Source organism: Physella acuta, unplaced genomic scaffold (genome assembly GCF_028476545.2).
Source record: "Physella acuta isolate Inbredline_101_S28 unplaced genomic scaffold, ASM2847654v3 ptg001718l, whole genome shotgun sequence".
NCBI lineage: Eukaryota > Metazoa > Mollusca > Gastropoda > Physidae > Physella > Physella acuta.
The window spans coordinates 12,990-29,323 of NW_026733230.1; the positions used below are offsets into that span (position 1 = coordinate 12,990).

General features: G+C 40.7%; 1 protein-coding gene across 1 annotated transcript; it reads left to right on the plus strand.

Moving 5' to 3' along the window:
- Positions 1-220: 220 nt before the first annotated feature.
- On the plus strand, positions 221-12,489 carry LOC131930104 (uncharacterized). The gene is made up of 6 exons (XM_059286465.1): positions 221-657; positions 1,375-1,520; positions 5,832-6,072; positions 7,243-7,423; positions 9,990-10,131; positions 10,693-12,489. Exons 2-6 carry the CDS (start codon positions 1,406-1,408, stop codon positions 12,153-12,155), a joined length of 2,142 nt encoding a protein of 713 aa, XP_059142448.1. The 5' UTR covers positions 221-657; positions 1,375-1,405; the 3' UTR covers positions 12,156-12,489.
- Positions 12,490-16,334: the final 3,845 nt, after the last annotated feature.

Sequence of the window (16,334 nt, forward strand, 5' to 3'; positions counted from 1 at the left end):
TGCGCTACCAGATCGTCTTCGGCTGTCCACTTGACCACTAGACACCGTCCTATTTTAGGTTGATGCACATTTTTCCCAACACGGAACTTAACGGCATTTGCCAAGTTACCATCGACGTGTAGCCTGTGTGCCAAGTTACCATCGACCTGTAGCCTGTGTGCCTAGTTACCATCGACCTGTAGCCTGTGTGCCAAGTTACCATCGACCTGTAGCCTGTGTGCCAAGTTACCATCGACCTGTAGCCTGTGTGCCTAGTTACCATCGACCTGTAGCCTGTGTGCCAAGTTACCATCGACCTGTAGCCTGTGTGCCAAGTTACCATCGACCTGTAGCCTGTGTGCCAAGTTACCATCGACCTGTAGCCTGTGTGCCAAATTACCATCGACCTGTAGCCTGTGTGCCAAATTACCATCGACCTGTAGCCTGTATGCCAAGTTACCATCGACCGTGTAGACTACTGCAGGATAACTCAGCTACACTGGATGTGAACCCTGTGTTGTGAACCCTATACCGTGAATCCTGTGCTGTGAACCCTATACCGTGAACACTGTGCCGTGAACCCTATACCGTGAATCCTGTGCTGTGAACCCTATACCGTGAACCCTGTGCTGTGAACCCTATACCGTGAACCCCGGGGAGATCGAAGCCAATTCACTGGTGAGTTTTCCTGCTTGAATGTGTCATCAATGAAATGATCATGGAGCTATATACCAAATATTTCTTTTATTAAGTAGCTTACAAAATGTTTAATTTTTATTCAATGTTAAGACTTAGAGCATAAAATATGTGTGAAATATTGACCATCAAACCATAAAGCCAATATGGCAATAAAGGCCTGTAGTAGTCCATTCTATGGTGCTCTGGTGGCCAGACGGTGGTGGTCCAGTGGCTGGTAGTGATCCAGTGGTCCAGGCTGTGGTGGTCCACTGGTCCAGGCTGTGGTGGTCCAACTGCTTGTTTATTATATTGATTAACTTTGCAGAAAAGTCCTTTACAGCGAAATTCTGTATGATTTCATACTTTACCACACTTCACCAAACTTTACCACACTTCACATCAAACTTTACCACACTTCACACCAAACTTTACCACACTTTACCAAACTTTACCACACTTCACACCAAACTTTACCACACTTTACCAAATTTTACCACATTTCACACCAAACTTTACCACACTTTACCAAACTTTACCACACTTCACACCAAACTTTACCACACTTCACACCAAACTTTACCACACTTTACCAAACTTTACTACACTTCACACCAAACTTTACTACACTTTACCAAATTTTACCACATTTCACACCAAACTTTACCACACTTTACCAAACTTTACCTTCACCAAACTTTACTACACTTTGATCTTTAGAAAATATCGAGATGATGAACATCAAAATGTAATGTATGTACGGCAAAAAGAGAACACTGTCAGGAAACCACCCGCACTAAAAATGAAGATTAATTCATTTTTCTTGGCTTTTATTTGTGTAGGACACTTCGAGCTGGCTAATGGACGTGAGTAACTTTATAGCTAGATTTTATAGCTGGATTTTATAGCGAGATTTTATAGCTAGACTTTATAGCTAGATTTTATAGCTAGACTTTATACCTAGACTTTATACCTAGACTTTATAGATAGCTTGACTTTATAGCTTAACTTTATAGCTAGACTTTATAGCTAGACTTTATAGCTAGACTTTATAGCTAGGCTTTACAGCTAGACATTATAGCTAGACTTTATAGCAAGACTTCAGACTTTAGACTGGTCTAAAAATATTTCATAACTAGCTTACCCGTCCCCGCACGTTGCTGCGGGGATAGAAGAAAGTCTGACGAAATATATCAGAAGGGTTTCATCAATGCGTTACCAATCGTATGTTCTTAGACGCGAGACCTTGTTTTCTAAAACTGAGTAATTTAAATGTAAACAATATCGGGACACGGGTTTACCTACACTATAGCATGAAAACCTTGAGTTTACGTTAATCCCTCACCGAAATAATGTGTCAGGGACGTAGAGGGGCGCTCTCGGGAGCCCCCGATTACACTACCGCAGAAGCGCCGCGTACAACCCCTGGCTACTTAAACCAATATAGGCGTCATAGTGCTCACATGATAACCCAGAGCGCCAAATAGCATCCTGAAACAATGATGCTGAATGCGTCATTCGCTAAAGTAATACAAATCAACAGAATTTTTTTCTTTAATAACAAGTAAAAAAAAAAAAATTTCACGTGTTATAACATCAGTGTGACTGGTGCAATTTCTTAGCGTTACTAATGGTGTATAATAAGTTGCTCGATCTCAATTTCTGAATGGATCTTCGAAAAATAGATGCTAATTTCACATAGTGACGAAACAGTACAGAAAGATTTCCTTTCCTTTACTAAGTTAATTTTAGAAGTGTGACTTTTATTTTTAGATTTGAGCTGCCCTCCGAAACTTATTTTTTTACAGAAATATTTTCATTATTTAGCTAAATAATGAAAACGAGCCGACCCGCGGTGTATCATACGCCGCTATTTAGTTGTTTTTTCTACTTTTCAGTAATTCATAATTTGTGAATTCGACAGTACCAATGCTGCCACTGAAAATATTTGCTTTAAAACACTAAACCCCCATTCCCCCCCCCCCCCCCCCCCCGTGAAAGCAGCCTCCTCTTAGTTACCTCCTCTAAGTTTAAAATAGTTTCAAACTGAATTATCTGCCCCTAATAGCCGTCACCAAACTAAACATTTAGAGTGAACTACAACTCACCTGACCATGTGAGGTGGGTGGGTGGGGGGGGTTGGGGGGGTAGCGATAGAGAGGAAGAGAGGGGACTGCAAGGCGCGCGCTTGCAGCTTGTTTTCTAACGGCTCCCAGAAGAGAATTATATATATAGATATTTCCGTAAAAAAAATAAGGCTTTGGAATTGTTTGGATTTTTTACCGACAAAAGGAAACAAACCAGTTAATAATTTTACTTTGTTTAATTTATCTGATTATTCAAAAAAAATATAACAGGGCCCTCAGCGGCCCATGTGAGCCTTTGCGGGCGGAAACTGAGAATTTTTGTTTGCAGCAAAATCGTACCCTACCAGTGCACCGGAGGACACGCCTGGTTCAATTTAGTGAGCGACTGTAATGCCCCATTTTATTCATTGTCTATCACACTGTTTAGAACGAACGCAGGTGCCATTGCGCTAAGAGGAATGCACATGCGCCAAATCGAATCTTACAGGGGCGCCGGGGAACGCGCCTGGTTCGATATTGTCAACGATTATTATTGACCATCGTGTCTTTAGTGTATAGCCTTTTTTAAACGAACTTAGGCGCCATAGTGCTTGCAGGGGAGCCCGGGGCGCTTCGGGTCGTGCAATCTATGGGGTGCTGGCGGTTGTGCCTGATGAAGCTTTAACGCTGAATAGAGTAGCACCCCTTACCCGCTATGCAGGAAGCACGATTAACGGATGTCAAATGCTAACATAGCTACTCTGGAAATCTGGGCGCCAAATTGTGTGTGGACGAAAATCACACCCTCGCGGGCGCCGCCCATATCAAATTTTAATTACTATGTTCACAGAAAACTCGGGAGTATTCTCATCAACTCGGTTTTATAGCACTGGGATAAAAAGGTGTCGAAACGCATCCAACTTTCAATTATTTTAATTTACCGAGGCGCCACCCTTGCGAAATCATTTTTTTTTTACAGAAACCTTTCTTTGAGTGTTTTAATCAACTCCCCAAAGTTTGATAACGATCGGATGAACGGCGTGAAACCACAACTGACTTGTATTTATATATACCGTTTATAGAGAAAAAAAAAACAAATCGCGTCCTGCCGGGACGCCACCCCTGCGAATTTGAATTTTTTGTTTTTTCGCAGAAACCGCCCCAGGTATATTTTCAACAACTTCCTAAAGTTTCATGTCGATCGGATGAAAGGTGTAGTAACGCATAAAAGACAGACAGACAGACAGATTGATACACATAAACACATACATTGCTTTATATATATATATATATATATATATATATATATATATATATATATATATATATATATATATATATATATATATATATATATATATATACTAGCGTACCCGCCCCCGCGCGTTGCCGCGGGAATAGAAGAAATTCCGAAGAAATACATAAGAAGGGTTTCATCCATGCGTTACCAATCCCATATTCTTAGACGCGTGACCTTGTTTTCTAAAACTACTAAAAGTGAGTTATTTAAATGTAAACAATGCCTACGCTTGGATAAATATCGGGACACGGGTTTGCCTACACTACCGCATGAAAACCTTGAGTGTACATTAATCATTCACCGAAATAATGAGGTAGAACACATTTCGGTGACCGCCCATGTGTCAGGGACGTAGAGGGTCGCTCTCAGGAGCCGCCCCCCCCCCCCACCCCGATTACACTACCGCATAGGCGCCGCGTACGGCCCCTGGCTCCTTAAAACTAACAGGCGCCATCGTGCTCATATGATAACCCAGAGTGCCAAATAGCATCCTGTTAACAATGATGCAGATTGCGTCGTTTTTTTTCTTTAACACGTAAACAAATTATTTGACGTGTTTTAAACATCAGTCTGACTGATGCAATATGTTAACGTTACTAATAGTCTATTATTAGATGCTCGATCTCAATTTCCTATTGAATTGTCTAAAAATAGATGCAAATTGCATCATTCGCAAAGTGACGAAACTGTTTGGTTTTTTTTTTTTTACGGACAAAAAGAAACATCCCAGTTAATCTAACTTTGGTTAATTTTTCTGATTATTAAAATAAAACGTATTAGCGGCCCATGTGAGCCTTTGGGCGCCGAAACTGTTTGCAGAATCCTTCCCTGGAGTGTTCTAATCAACTCCCCAAAGTTTGATGGCGATCGGATGAACGCCGTGAAACCGCTATCGACGTTTATTTTTATATACCGTATATAGAGAAAAATCGCACCCTCCCGTGGCGCCGCCCTTGCGAAATTATAAATGATTTGTTTTACAGAACCCTTCCCCAGAGTGTCCTAATCAACTCCCTAAAGTCTCATGTCTATCGGATAAACGATGTCATACCAAAATCGACTTTTATTTTTATATACCGTATCTAGAGAAAAAACAAATTGCGCCCTGCCGTGGCGCCACCCCTGCGAATTTGAAAATTTTTTCCCGTAGAAACCTCCCAAGGAATATTCACAACAACTTCCCAAAGTTTCACGGCGATGTGATGACAGGTGTAGTAATGCATAGAAGACACGCACACACACAAACATACATTGCTTTATATATATATATATATATATATATATATATATATATATATATATATATATATATATATATATATATATATATATATATATATATATATATATATATATATATATATATATATAGGGGGGGGCCTAAAATATATATATATATATATATATATATATATATATATATATATATATATATATATATATATATATATATATATATATATATATATATATATATAGCGTAATAGCTAGACTAACCTTCTAATCATTTCCATTACTTATCGCTCTGCCCCCCCCCCCCACGTAGAAATTCTACCGCCCCCCCCCCCCCATCCCCATCCCCCCGAACGAAATGGAATTTATATAGAAAATATATACATTTAACAGTGTCTAACAGTGTCCCCTCCCCCCCCCCCCCCCGGGAAACTTTAGTCCACCCCCCCCCTCCCCACCCCTGGAGAAAAAAAGTCTGGAAGAAACACTGTCGGCATGTTATTCAGGACACTAGACATATTGTAAGTTAGTACAGTGTGTACATGTAGCTTAACTCTACTTTCTCTGTCTCGGCGCAGGGTGTGAAATGGCGAGACTAGACTTGGTTCTGATCGTTGATTCGTCTGCTAGTGTCACCTCGAAAAACTTCAAAACTGTCAAGGACTTTCTGGCTAAGCTGCTGGAGCAACTTCCCGTGAACTCTGACCTCATTAGGGTGGCCATTGTCCGGTACTCTAACGATGTGCTGGTCATCTCCCACTTGAATGAGAGCATGGGGAAAACAGAGAAAATCAGGACATTGTTGCAGACTAGCTACAGGTAAGTGACAAGACCGGAATATTTAGCTACAGGTAAGTGACAAGACCGGAACATTAGACTAGCTACAGGTAAGTGACCAGACCGGAACATTAGACTAGCTACAGGTAAGTGACAAGTACGGAACATTAGACTAGCTACAGGTAAGTGACAAGACCGGAACATTAGACTAGCTACAGGTAAGTGACAAGACCGGAACATTAGACTAGCTACAGGTAAGTGACCAGACCGGAACATTAGACTAGCTACAGGTAAGTGACAAGACCGGAACATTAGACTAGCTCAGGTAAGTGACAAGACCGGAACATTAGACTAGCTACAGGTAAGTGACAAGACCGGAACATTAGACTAGCTACAGGTAAGTGACAAGACCGGAACATTAGACTAGCTACAGGTAAGTGACAAGACCGGAACATTAGACTTGCTACAGGTAAGTGACAAGACCGGAACATTAGACTAGCTACAGGTAAGTGACCAGACCGGAACATTAGACTAGCTCAGGTAAGTGACAAGACCGGAACATTTAGCTACAGGTAAGTGACAAGACCGGAACATTAGACTAGCTACAGGTAAGTGACAAGACCGGAACATTAGACTAGCTACAGGTAAGTGACAAGACCGGAACATTAGACTAGCTACAGGTAAGTGACCAGACCGGAACATTAGACTAGCTCAGGTAAGTGACAAGACCGGAACATTTAGCTACAGGTAAGTGACAAGACCGGAACATTAGACTAGCTACAGGTAAGTGACAAGACCGGAACATTAGACTTGCTACAGGTAAGTGACAAGACCGGAACATTTAGCTACAGGTAAGTGACAAGACCGGAACATTAGACTAGCTACAGGTAAGTGACAAGACCGGAACATTAGACTAGCTACAGGTAAGTGACAAGACCGGAACATTAGACTAGCTACAGGTAAGTGACAAGACCGGAACATTAGACTAGCTACAGGTAAGTGACAAGACCGGAACATTAGACTAGCTACAGGTAAGTGACAAGACCGGAACATTAGACTAGCTACAGGTAAGTGACAAGACCGGAACATTTAGCTACAGGTAAGTGACAAGACCGGAACATTAATAGTGTGTATGGTTATAATCCCCCCCCCATCCTCCCCGTCTAATTGTTTCAACCCTCCTTTACTTGTTTCCCCCCCCCCCCTCCCCAGCCCCGATATGACCAACACTCACCTGGCCCTGCGCGAGACCACGGATGTTGTTTTAACTGAAGCTCACGGAGACCGCTCGGATGTGCTGGACTTTGTCCTAGTTCTCACCGACGGCGAGTCGACAGATCGAGAAGCGACGCTGCGAGAGGTGGACAGGATGAAGATGAGGCCAGCCATAATTGTAAGTCATGTCAGCTCTCCGTTTCTGCTAGATTTATTTTATTATCCGCTTTTTATTTTTGTTTACAATGTCTGTTTTTTCCCACGCTTTCTTTAACTTGCTTTCGCGTCTTTCCAATCAAATCTTGCGATCAAAATTTCGGGCACTTCCCGGTTAGCTAGCGCGCTGAAATTTTCAGGGAAGCTTTGTTTCCGATGACAATAGAATATTCAATTGTTATTATTACTAAATTGATCCATGGAAACATGTTATTGATCATTTTAGACCGCTATATAATTGTACAAAAAAACATGTGGGGAAAAAGGGACATAACCCAGTAATTGTAATTTGATGAAAACAAGGTTCGGTACTCTCCCTCTTTTTGCTTACTGAGTAGTTGTCACGCGGTGTTTGTGTACAAACAACCAGAACGTAACAACTGGTGGCCAGTATGGGGGAGACGATATGGTCGAGTGGTTGGGCACACGATTGCTAACCCACTCGACACGGGTTCAAAGCACGTGTTTTTTACGAGTTGTCTTCGTTTACCCAAATAAAAAGTGAATGCGGTAAGATGGGGCGCCGTGATTTTCTTACAGTTTCTAATACTGTTGACTCTCTACAAGCTCCCAAATAAAAGTCAATAGTATTATCTAATCAATAGTAATATAACTTTTACTTCGGCGCCCCAAGTTTTTCATCGCTTATAGTAGAGTGATCGCTTGCATTATTGTGATGTATAGCATTTATTTTCTACTTTTTAGTTCAATCAGAAAACGTGTTTTTTTTAAAACTTTTTTAATGATAATTATTATAAGTTTGTTTTCTAACTTGCTTCCTCTGTCTGTCTATCTTCCTATCTGTCTGTCGACATAGATCGAAACTGCCAATTGAAATTTCGAACACGTCTAACTGGCTGATTAGTTTCAAACTTGGCACGTGGGTCAATATCCAATGTCAATGAAATCTGACATCAAATTTGACTTAATTGAAGGTCTAATTTATTTTTTACTGGCCGTCCCGGCCAGACCCTGCATTGGCCTCTGTGAGAAACCTATCAGTAAAGGACCATGACTTGTGTGTTTAGTAATCAGCATATACCCGACATTGCCCACCCTAATCACAACCAACCGAAACCAAAACACACAAAAAAAGCAAACATAACACAAACCTAAGTACAAACAAAGCCAAAAAAGACACAAATAATAACCTGCAGGAATTCCCGTTCCCGAATAAAGATGTCTTTTTTACGTCGACTGTCTTTGAAAATAATAATTATTAAACAGTACGTTCGGTGTATAAATTAAATAAAAGGCAGTATTTAAAATATCTACCACATTGCACTTGATCAATCCACTCTAATTATGTAATTATTCTTTTCCCAACACCAACACAAAGTAATAAAAAGTAAAAAATTAAATTTTTACAAAGATGTAATTTTTTGATAAAGGGAAGTAATTGTGTTTTCCTAATTTATCAAGGTACGTAATGAGTAAATGTAAATAATTTTAACACAATTAGAATTTTTGTAAAAGGTGATACATTTATTTAAATTTTACTGTTTTACTGTTATTCCGCACTGTTATACGCGTATTTTCATGTTCGTTTGGTGCGCAAAAATTTTTGGTCATGAAACTATATTGTATTAAAAGTTTTAAAGTACTGAAAAATGCATAAAAAACGTTTTGATAACAAGCTTTTATGTAATTATGCATTAAAAAGAAGCAAATAAATAATTTTCTTTAGATCATAATAATAGTTACGTTATTCTGTCACTCTGTCACTCTGCCAGGAACGCTCTAGAGAAAACACAAGCAAAGTAAAAACTTTCACAGTCAAACGAAACGTGACGTCACATGGAACATATAGGAAATATTCCAAAGCTGGAATAATAATATAAAATCACATCATTGATCTTGAGTAAACAAAAAATTAAAAAGCCAATGCCAAAAAAATATACAATAATAATGACATGATCGATACTTGACACTAACATTACCGATTAATGTATTGACATGATCGATACTTGACACTAAGATTACCGATTAATGTATTTGTCTAATCTTAAAAGTGGTCTGCACGTAAGATTTCTTTCAGGCATCTCTTAGGGTAGGGGGCAAGGCCCCCCATACTTCTCTCCTCCCCCACCCCCACCGAAGAACAACTAACCCCCCCCCCCCCCCGGAACGAAACAAAATTTATATAGTAAATATATACTTTTACAGTGTAAGCCCCCCCCCCCCCCATCGGAGAATTTAATACGCACAATTATATGACAGGACATTCATTTGAACGTTCGAAGAAATCTTCCTAGCCTATCTTCATTGCATCTCTTTATTGCCTAGCTTTGTTGCCGGTCTTCGCCCTTCAGTTCGTGTAGACGCCGCTCATTTTGTCTGCTATATTTTATGGATCACATCGATACTTGAAGAATGTCCACCCCCTCCCCCCCCCCATATCATGACACATGTCCACCCCCTCCATAACGACGAATGTCTACCCCCTCACCCCTCGAATCACGACGAATGTCCACCCCCCCCCCCCCCCCACCTCATATCATGACCAATACGGCGATTGTTTTGTCCAGATGTCATCTATCGGTGTGGGGAAGAAAGTCAAGGAAGAAGAACTCTTGTACATCGCCTCCAGCCCAGAGCTCAAATTTGAGGTGCAGACTTTCTCAACGTTAACCACCATCCTTCAGCATCTGACCAATACAACTTGCCAAGGTATGTTCAAACAAACTGGTTAAGGGCCCTAACCCCAACATCCCATCCCTCTAACCCCAACATCCCATCACTCTAACCCCAACATCCCATCCCTCTAACCCCAACATATCATCACTCTAACCCCAACATCCCATCCCTCTAACGCCAACATCCCATCCCTCTAACCCCAACATCCCATCTCTCTAACCTCAACATCCCATCTCTCTAACCTCAACATCCCATCACTCTAACCCCAACATCCCATCACTCTAACCCCAACATCCCATCACTCTAACCCCAACATCCCATCCCTCTAACGCCAACATCCCATCCCTCTAACCCCAACATCCCATCCCTCTAACCCCAACATCCCATCACTCTAACCCCAACATCCCATCACTCTAACCCCAACCTCCCATCCCTCTAACCCCAACCTCCCATCACTCTAACCCCAACATCCCATCCCTCTAACGCCAACATCCCATCACTCTAACGCCAACAACCCCATTTGTTGCACATTGCAACGAGAACTGGCAACTTACCTAATTCGTTTTTCTAATTTGATCCAAATGTCTTCTTCAGTCTGGGCGGACAACCAACAAGTAAACAAAACATCCGGCACAGTTCAACTTCAGCTTCAGCCGTCGGTCACTCAAAGTCTTCAGCCGTCGGTCACTCAAAGTCTTCAGCCGTCGGTCACTCAAAGTCTTCAGCCGTCGGTCACTCAAAGTCTTCAGCCGTCGGTCACTCAAAGTCTTCAGCCGTCGGTCACTCAAAGTCTTCAGCCGTCGGTCACTCAAAGTCTTCAGCCGTCGGTCACTCAAAGTCTTCAGCCGTCGGTCACTCAAAGTCTTCAGCCGTCGATCACTCAAAGTCTTCAGCCGTCGGTCACTCAAAGTCTTCAGCCGTCGGTCACTCAAAGTCTTCAGCCGTCGGTCACTCAAAGTCTTCAGTTACAGCCGCTGATGGCTCCAACTAAATCTACCAGTAGTTTTCTAACGCACTTGACAACAAACGCCATTCTAAAAATAGATTCTATGTTTAGGCCAAGCGATCATGTGACGTCGCTTCCTTTGTTTACATTCCCCCTGACCCCATTTCTCAAGACGAGCATGGAGGGTTGTGCTACCCGCTACTCGGCTCATCTAGAGGAAAGTACAAGCCTTGAGTCTGAGGAAAGTACAAGCCGTGAGTCTGAGGAAAGTACAAGCCGTGAGTCTGAGGAAAGTACAAGCCGTGAGTCTGAGGAAAGTACAAGCCGTGAGTCTGAGGAAAGTACAAGCCTTGAGTCTGCAGTTGAAAGGACCTGGGTGGAGAATATTCAAACGACCCCAGCCTTGACCTCCACACAAGAGGCAAGGTTACACTGGTTCAGTGCCCTAGTGGTGGTCAATGCTTCTACACCACGACTACAAGACCAACAAAACGCAGTGACCATCGACCAAAAAAACGCAGCGACCTTCGACCATGCAAAGAGTCTACACGACGTTTTGTCTCCAAAAATGAAACCTCTAAAGACGTCAGATATATCATATGACAGCTCTCTCCTGGATCTAAAGACGTCAGATATATCATATGACAGCTCTCTCCTGGATCTAAAGACGTCAGATATATCATATGACAGCTCTCTGTTCCATCTAAAGACGTCAGATATATCACATAACAACTCTCTCCTGGATCTAAAGACGTCAGATATATCATATGACAGCTCTCTGTTCCATCTGAAGACGTCAGATATATCATATGACAGCTCTCTGTTCCATCTGAAGACGTCAGATATATCATATGACAGCTCTCTGCTCCATCTGAAGATGTCAGAGATCTACAACAGCTCTCTGCCACATAAAGACCGCAACATTTCCTCTCTGCCTGAACAAACCATTCGAACAGGCGGGGAGTTTTCTATCTATAGGCTGGGCCCTTACTTGGGGGGCGGGCTGGGTTTTATACTGCTCGTCATGATCCTGAGTGTCGTCCTGAGCGTCATCACCGGAAGTAACGCTAGGCGGGGTCAGAGGTCAGCAGAGCCAGAGATATTGACTTGATATTCGGCATCAGATCGCTACAAATTATTGCATAGTCCCGTCTTTTGATACATTTATTTTGTATAATAATCTTTTGTTGCAATCCTTGTTAATATGGATGTATATTTTGATCTGTTGTTAACGAAAATGTGTAGATAGCTTCATATTTATTTCTATTAAATATTAAGATTTAAAAATGTGAATCTACTGAGTGTTACGCGTTTTAGTACAAAATGTGTACAATCTCGAATACTTGTACTGACTAGATCTAGGACCAAAAAGTTTTTACTAGATCTAGGGCAAAAAAAGTATAGACTAGATCAGTGGCGTCGCTAGGCCGGGTGTTACCCGGTGCGGCAACTAATGGTGTTACCGCCCCCCCCCCCCGAAAAAAATGTATATATAGGCATATATATATATATAAATATATATATATATATATATATATATATATATATATATATATAAAATAAAAAATATATTCATATAAATACATATATATATATTTATATATGTTAGTAATACTATAATACTAACGATATTCATCTATATTCGGTTATACATACAGCTGGATGTAGTATTGTTTTCTATTGCTTTAGCAGGTTTATGTTATTGTTCACCCCCCCCCCCCCCGCCCACTTTGTTGTTCTGATACACCAATAAGTCAGAAGTGGCTAACGGGGGCATAGGTATTTTTTCTAAGTATAGGCTTATATAAGGAGTGAATTATTCGCGGTCAGTTTTAAGTCCTCTGCGAGGAGGCTGACCGACGATTTTCTCACACTGCCGAGAGAATAAACAAGGTCTATGCTAAAAATTAGCCAGATGTACCATAAAAAAAAATTCGAAAACTCTTCTTCGGTTTTCACAAAAATATTTAGAAAAGAAAATACGGCTTCTGCTTTGATAACTTTAACCATTTGTTTCGATGTATAGATGATATAAGGCGGTGGTCACTTAAGGTCAGTTTTCATTCACTTGTCGTGGCCGAATGGGTCTTATTCTATTCACCTAATGAGCGTGATGACGTGTGTATAACAGAGCGTAATAGTTGGGTAAGACTGCCAACTAATTTGGTCAAAATGTTAATTAATTCATAAAAAATTAATTGGGCAACCAATTAAGGAAAATGTAATGTCATGTTGCATTGTCTTTTTGTCTTGACCTACGTGCCAATGTTGAAACAAATCTGTCATTAAGAAGAAATTAAGCTCGGGCGTTTCGATCTAGACCAGGGGTCTCCAAACTACGGCCCGCGGGCCGGATGCGGCCCGCGAAGTCCTCTCATCCGGCCCGCGGAAATCTTTTTGTCTAAGGAAAAATCGTTTGCTGGTGATGGCTGAGGAAATTTGCCCAGAAAAATCAAAGACATGCCTGGAAGAAACTGGCCCCCGAACTGAAATTTGATAGTTAATGCGGCCCTCGGACTGAAAAGTTTGGAGACCCCTGATCTAGACAGACAGACTGACTATTGACGACAGAGAAAGCAAGTTAAATAAAAGCTTGTAATAAAAAGTCGCAGTTAAAAATTACTTAGAACAGAGAAAAAACACTATCCCACAACCAGAGGCGTAGCGACCCTTCCCGGCGCCCGGGGACAAACTTTTCGATTTGCACACCCCCCCCCCCCATCAAGATTTCGATTTGCACCCCCCTCAACTTTCGATTTGCACTCCCCCCCTCCCTCAAGATTTCGATTTGCACCCCCCCCCACTCTCAAACTTTCAATTTGCACCCCCTCAACTTTTCAATGTATTTTTCCAACCCATTTTGGCGCCCCCTAAGGTCGGCGCCCGGGGTCATATGTACCCACCCCCCCCCACACACACACACACCTCGCTACGCTACTGCCCACAACATTTTGTCAGCCGATAGATTTCTTCATACAGTTCAACGTGCTCCCGCGATTATTTTTTTTTGGTACTTAAGGGAAGTAACTAAGTCCTTTTTAATAGATACAATAATTTTAATTATTGTTTCCCCCTGGGTTTCTTGATAGACACAATAATTTTCCTTGTTATTTCCCCTTGACTGTTGGCCATTGAAAAGGGAAAACATGTAACGCAAGGGATGTGGTGATTAAAGATTTCTGGTACCTTTCGAACATTTTTATTACAAGCTTTTATTTAACTCACTTCCTCGACAGTCTGTCTGTCTGTCTAGACGGAAACGCAGGAGTGAAAATTCGGACAGTTCTACTTCACCGATACGATTCACAGTTGGCACGTGGGTCAAGACATGAAGACAATGCAATCTGAAACTAAATTTGACTTAATTGGATGCCTAATTAATTTTTTATGAATTAATAAAAATTTGGACCGAATTAGTAGGCATGTCTAGCCAACCACACCACAAGCGTCATCACCTTCAATAGCTGCGCCATCACGTAATGGCTGCGTTCAAAAACCATTGCGCGCCTACTGAACGTGATATTCAGTAGGCGCGCAATGGTTTTTAGTCATGTAACTCTATTGTAGATAAAACATGTAAAGTACTGAAAAAAAAATTCATAAAAAACGTTTTAATAACAAGCTTTTATGTAATGATGCACTAAAAAGTAGAAAATAAATTATAGACTACTATTTAAATAACTATAAAGAAAAGCGTGGGTGTCTTCCTTAACATTAGTAAAGGTATCCAATAGATACTAAAGTGACCCACGCTTTTCTTTATAGTTATTTAAATAGTAGTCTATAATTTATTTTCTACTTTTTAGTGCATCATTACATAAAAGCTTGTTATTAAAACGTTTTTTATGAATTTTTTTTTTACGGATTCCCTTGGATTTTCTTTACTAATTGTCTTATATTACCTTCTTTACTTCTTCTTCTTCTTCTTCGTTCTTAATTATTAGTGTTGAAGGGTGATCGAGATTAATCTGCCAGTGGGTTTTGAACTCGAGACTTTGTTCGAATTTATCAACCATGAGCTTTTTGCCGACTCGACCAAGCCTCCAACACAATTAAGCGTTACGTGTCAACTGGTTATGCGCCTTTGAGGCCATTGACTCCGATTTCAGCCTGCTTTTTCTTTTTGGATTTGCTTCCATAGCCTTTGTCCAACCAAGAACAAACTACAAGGCAGCAGTTGTTTAATTTTGGAGTTGTCTCTCCTAGAAGAGTGGCTGTCCCCAGCTAACGAGCCTCATCTGCCCGAGGGTTCGAACTCGAGACTTTTCGGTTTAGCAACCATGAGCTTTACCGACTCGACCACGACGACCCCACCTTCTTTACTAATTTTCTTCAATGATTTTCTTTAACTGCAGTCAACTGCAGGTCTGCAGCTTTAGCTCGGGGTGAGAATTTAATTCTCTCTTCAACGTTGCTCGTATGTCAAGTAATGTGTATATCAAAGCAATTTTCTCCATAGAGAATTTAATTGAAATGCTAATTCAACTCGTCAATGTCAAGCGTTATTTTTGTTACGATGTTTTAAATAAGAAAATATGTTAAGCCTATAAATAGAAAATATTATTTTAAATCATTAAAAAAATGCCAAACAATGAATAAGTTTTTTTTAATTTATTTACCTTTGAAATCATCGACTTGAGTTAACGGATGATGTTGGAGGTAGTAAGGGGGGGGGGGGCTGAGAAGGCAGCAGCCAGAGGCCCCCAATTTTTTCTGTTACAAACCATAGTAAATTTCATTTTATATCTTAATTTATTTATTTTTTACCATAAAACCATATTTTAGTTTTTGAATCACGAGCATATTTCATTTTTTTTTTTCAAAATATCAAACACGTACATGCACTTTAGTATAAATACCAGCGGTCGTCACCTCCTACTTAAACATTGTTTACCTTAAGATGATGCTCCCTAAAATAACATAGTCCAGAGTAGCGGTCGCTTATATCAATAAAATGGTTTGTTTTCAGAGTTTAAAAAAAACAACACAAGCCGCAGCAAAATTCCGACAAAGAAGTTTGGGGCTTACGATTGACCCCGATTTAATTTTTTTTTTAAAGATAACAATTGAAAGACATTTCGTCAGATAGCGCCTAATTGTGAAATGAGGAACCCGCTTCAAAACGCACCTGCTACCCCCTCCCATTGTTAACAGGAGCTGTCATCGCTTTCCCCTCGAACATAATTTTTTTTTAATTATTTCTGGCACATAAATGGGTTGATCAGCCAATGTGAGATTAAAACAAACGAGAAACAAGTCTTTTTCAGACACGTTTTTTAATTGCAAATAC

Excerpts from the sequence above, each read along its gene's own strand:
- LOC131930104 (XM_059286465.1), top strand. The coding sequence starts at position 1,406 with ATGTATGTACGGCAAAAAGAGAACACTGTCAGGAAACCACCCGCACTA. Across the intron at positions 1,521-5,831 it reads CTTCGAGCTGGCTAATGGAC|GGTGTGAAATGGCGAGACTA; the intron begins GTGAGTAACTTT and ends GTCTCGGCGCAG. Across the intron at positions 7,424-9,989 it reads AGATGAGGCCAGCCATAATT|ATGTCATCTATCGGTGTGGG; the intron begins GTAAGTCATGTC and ends TGTTTTGTCCAG.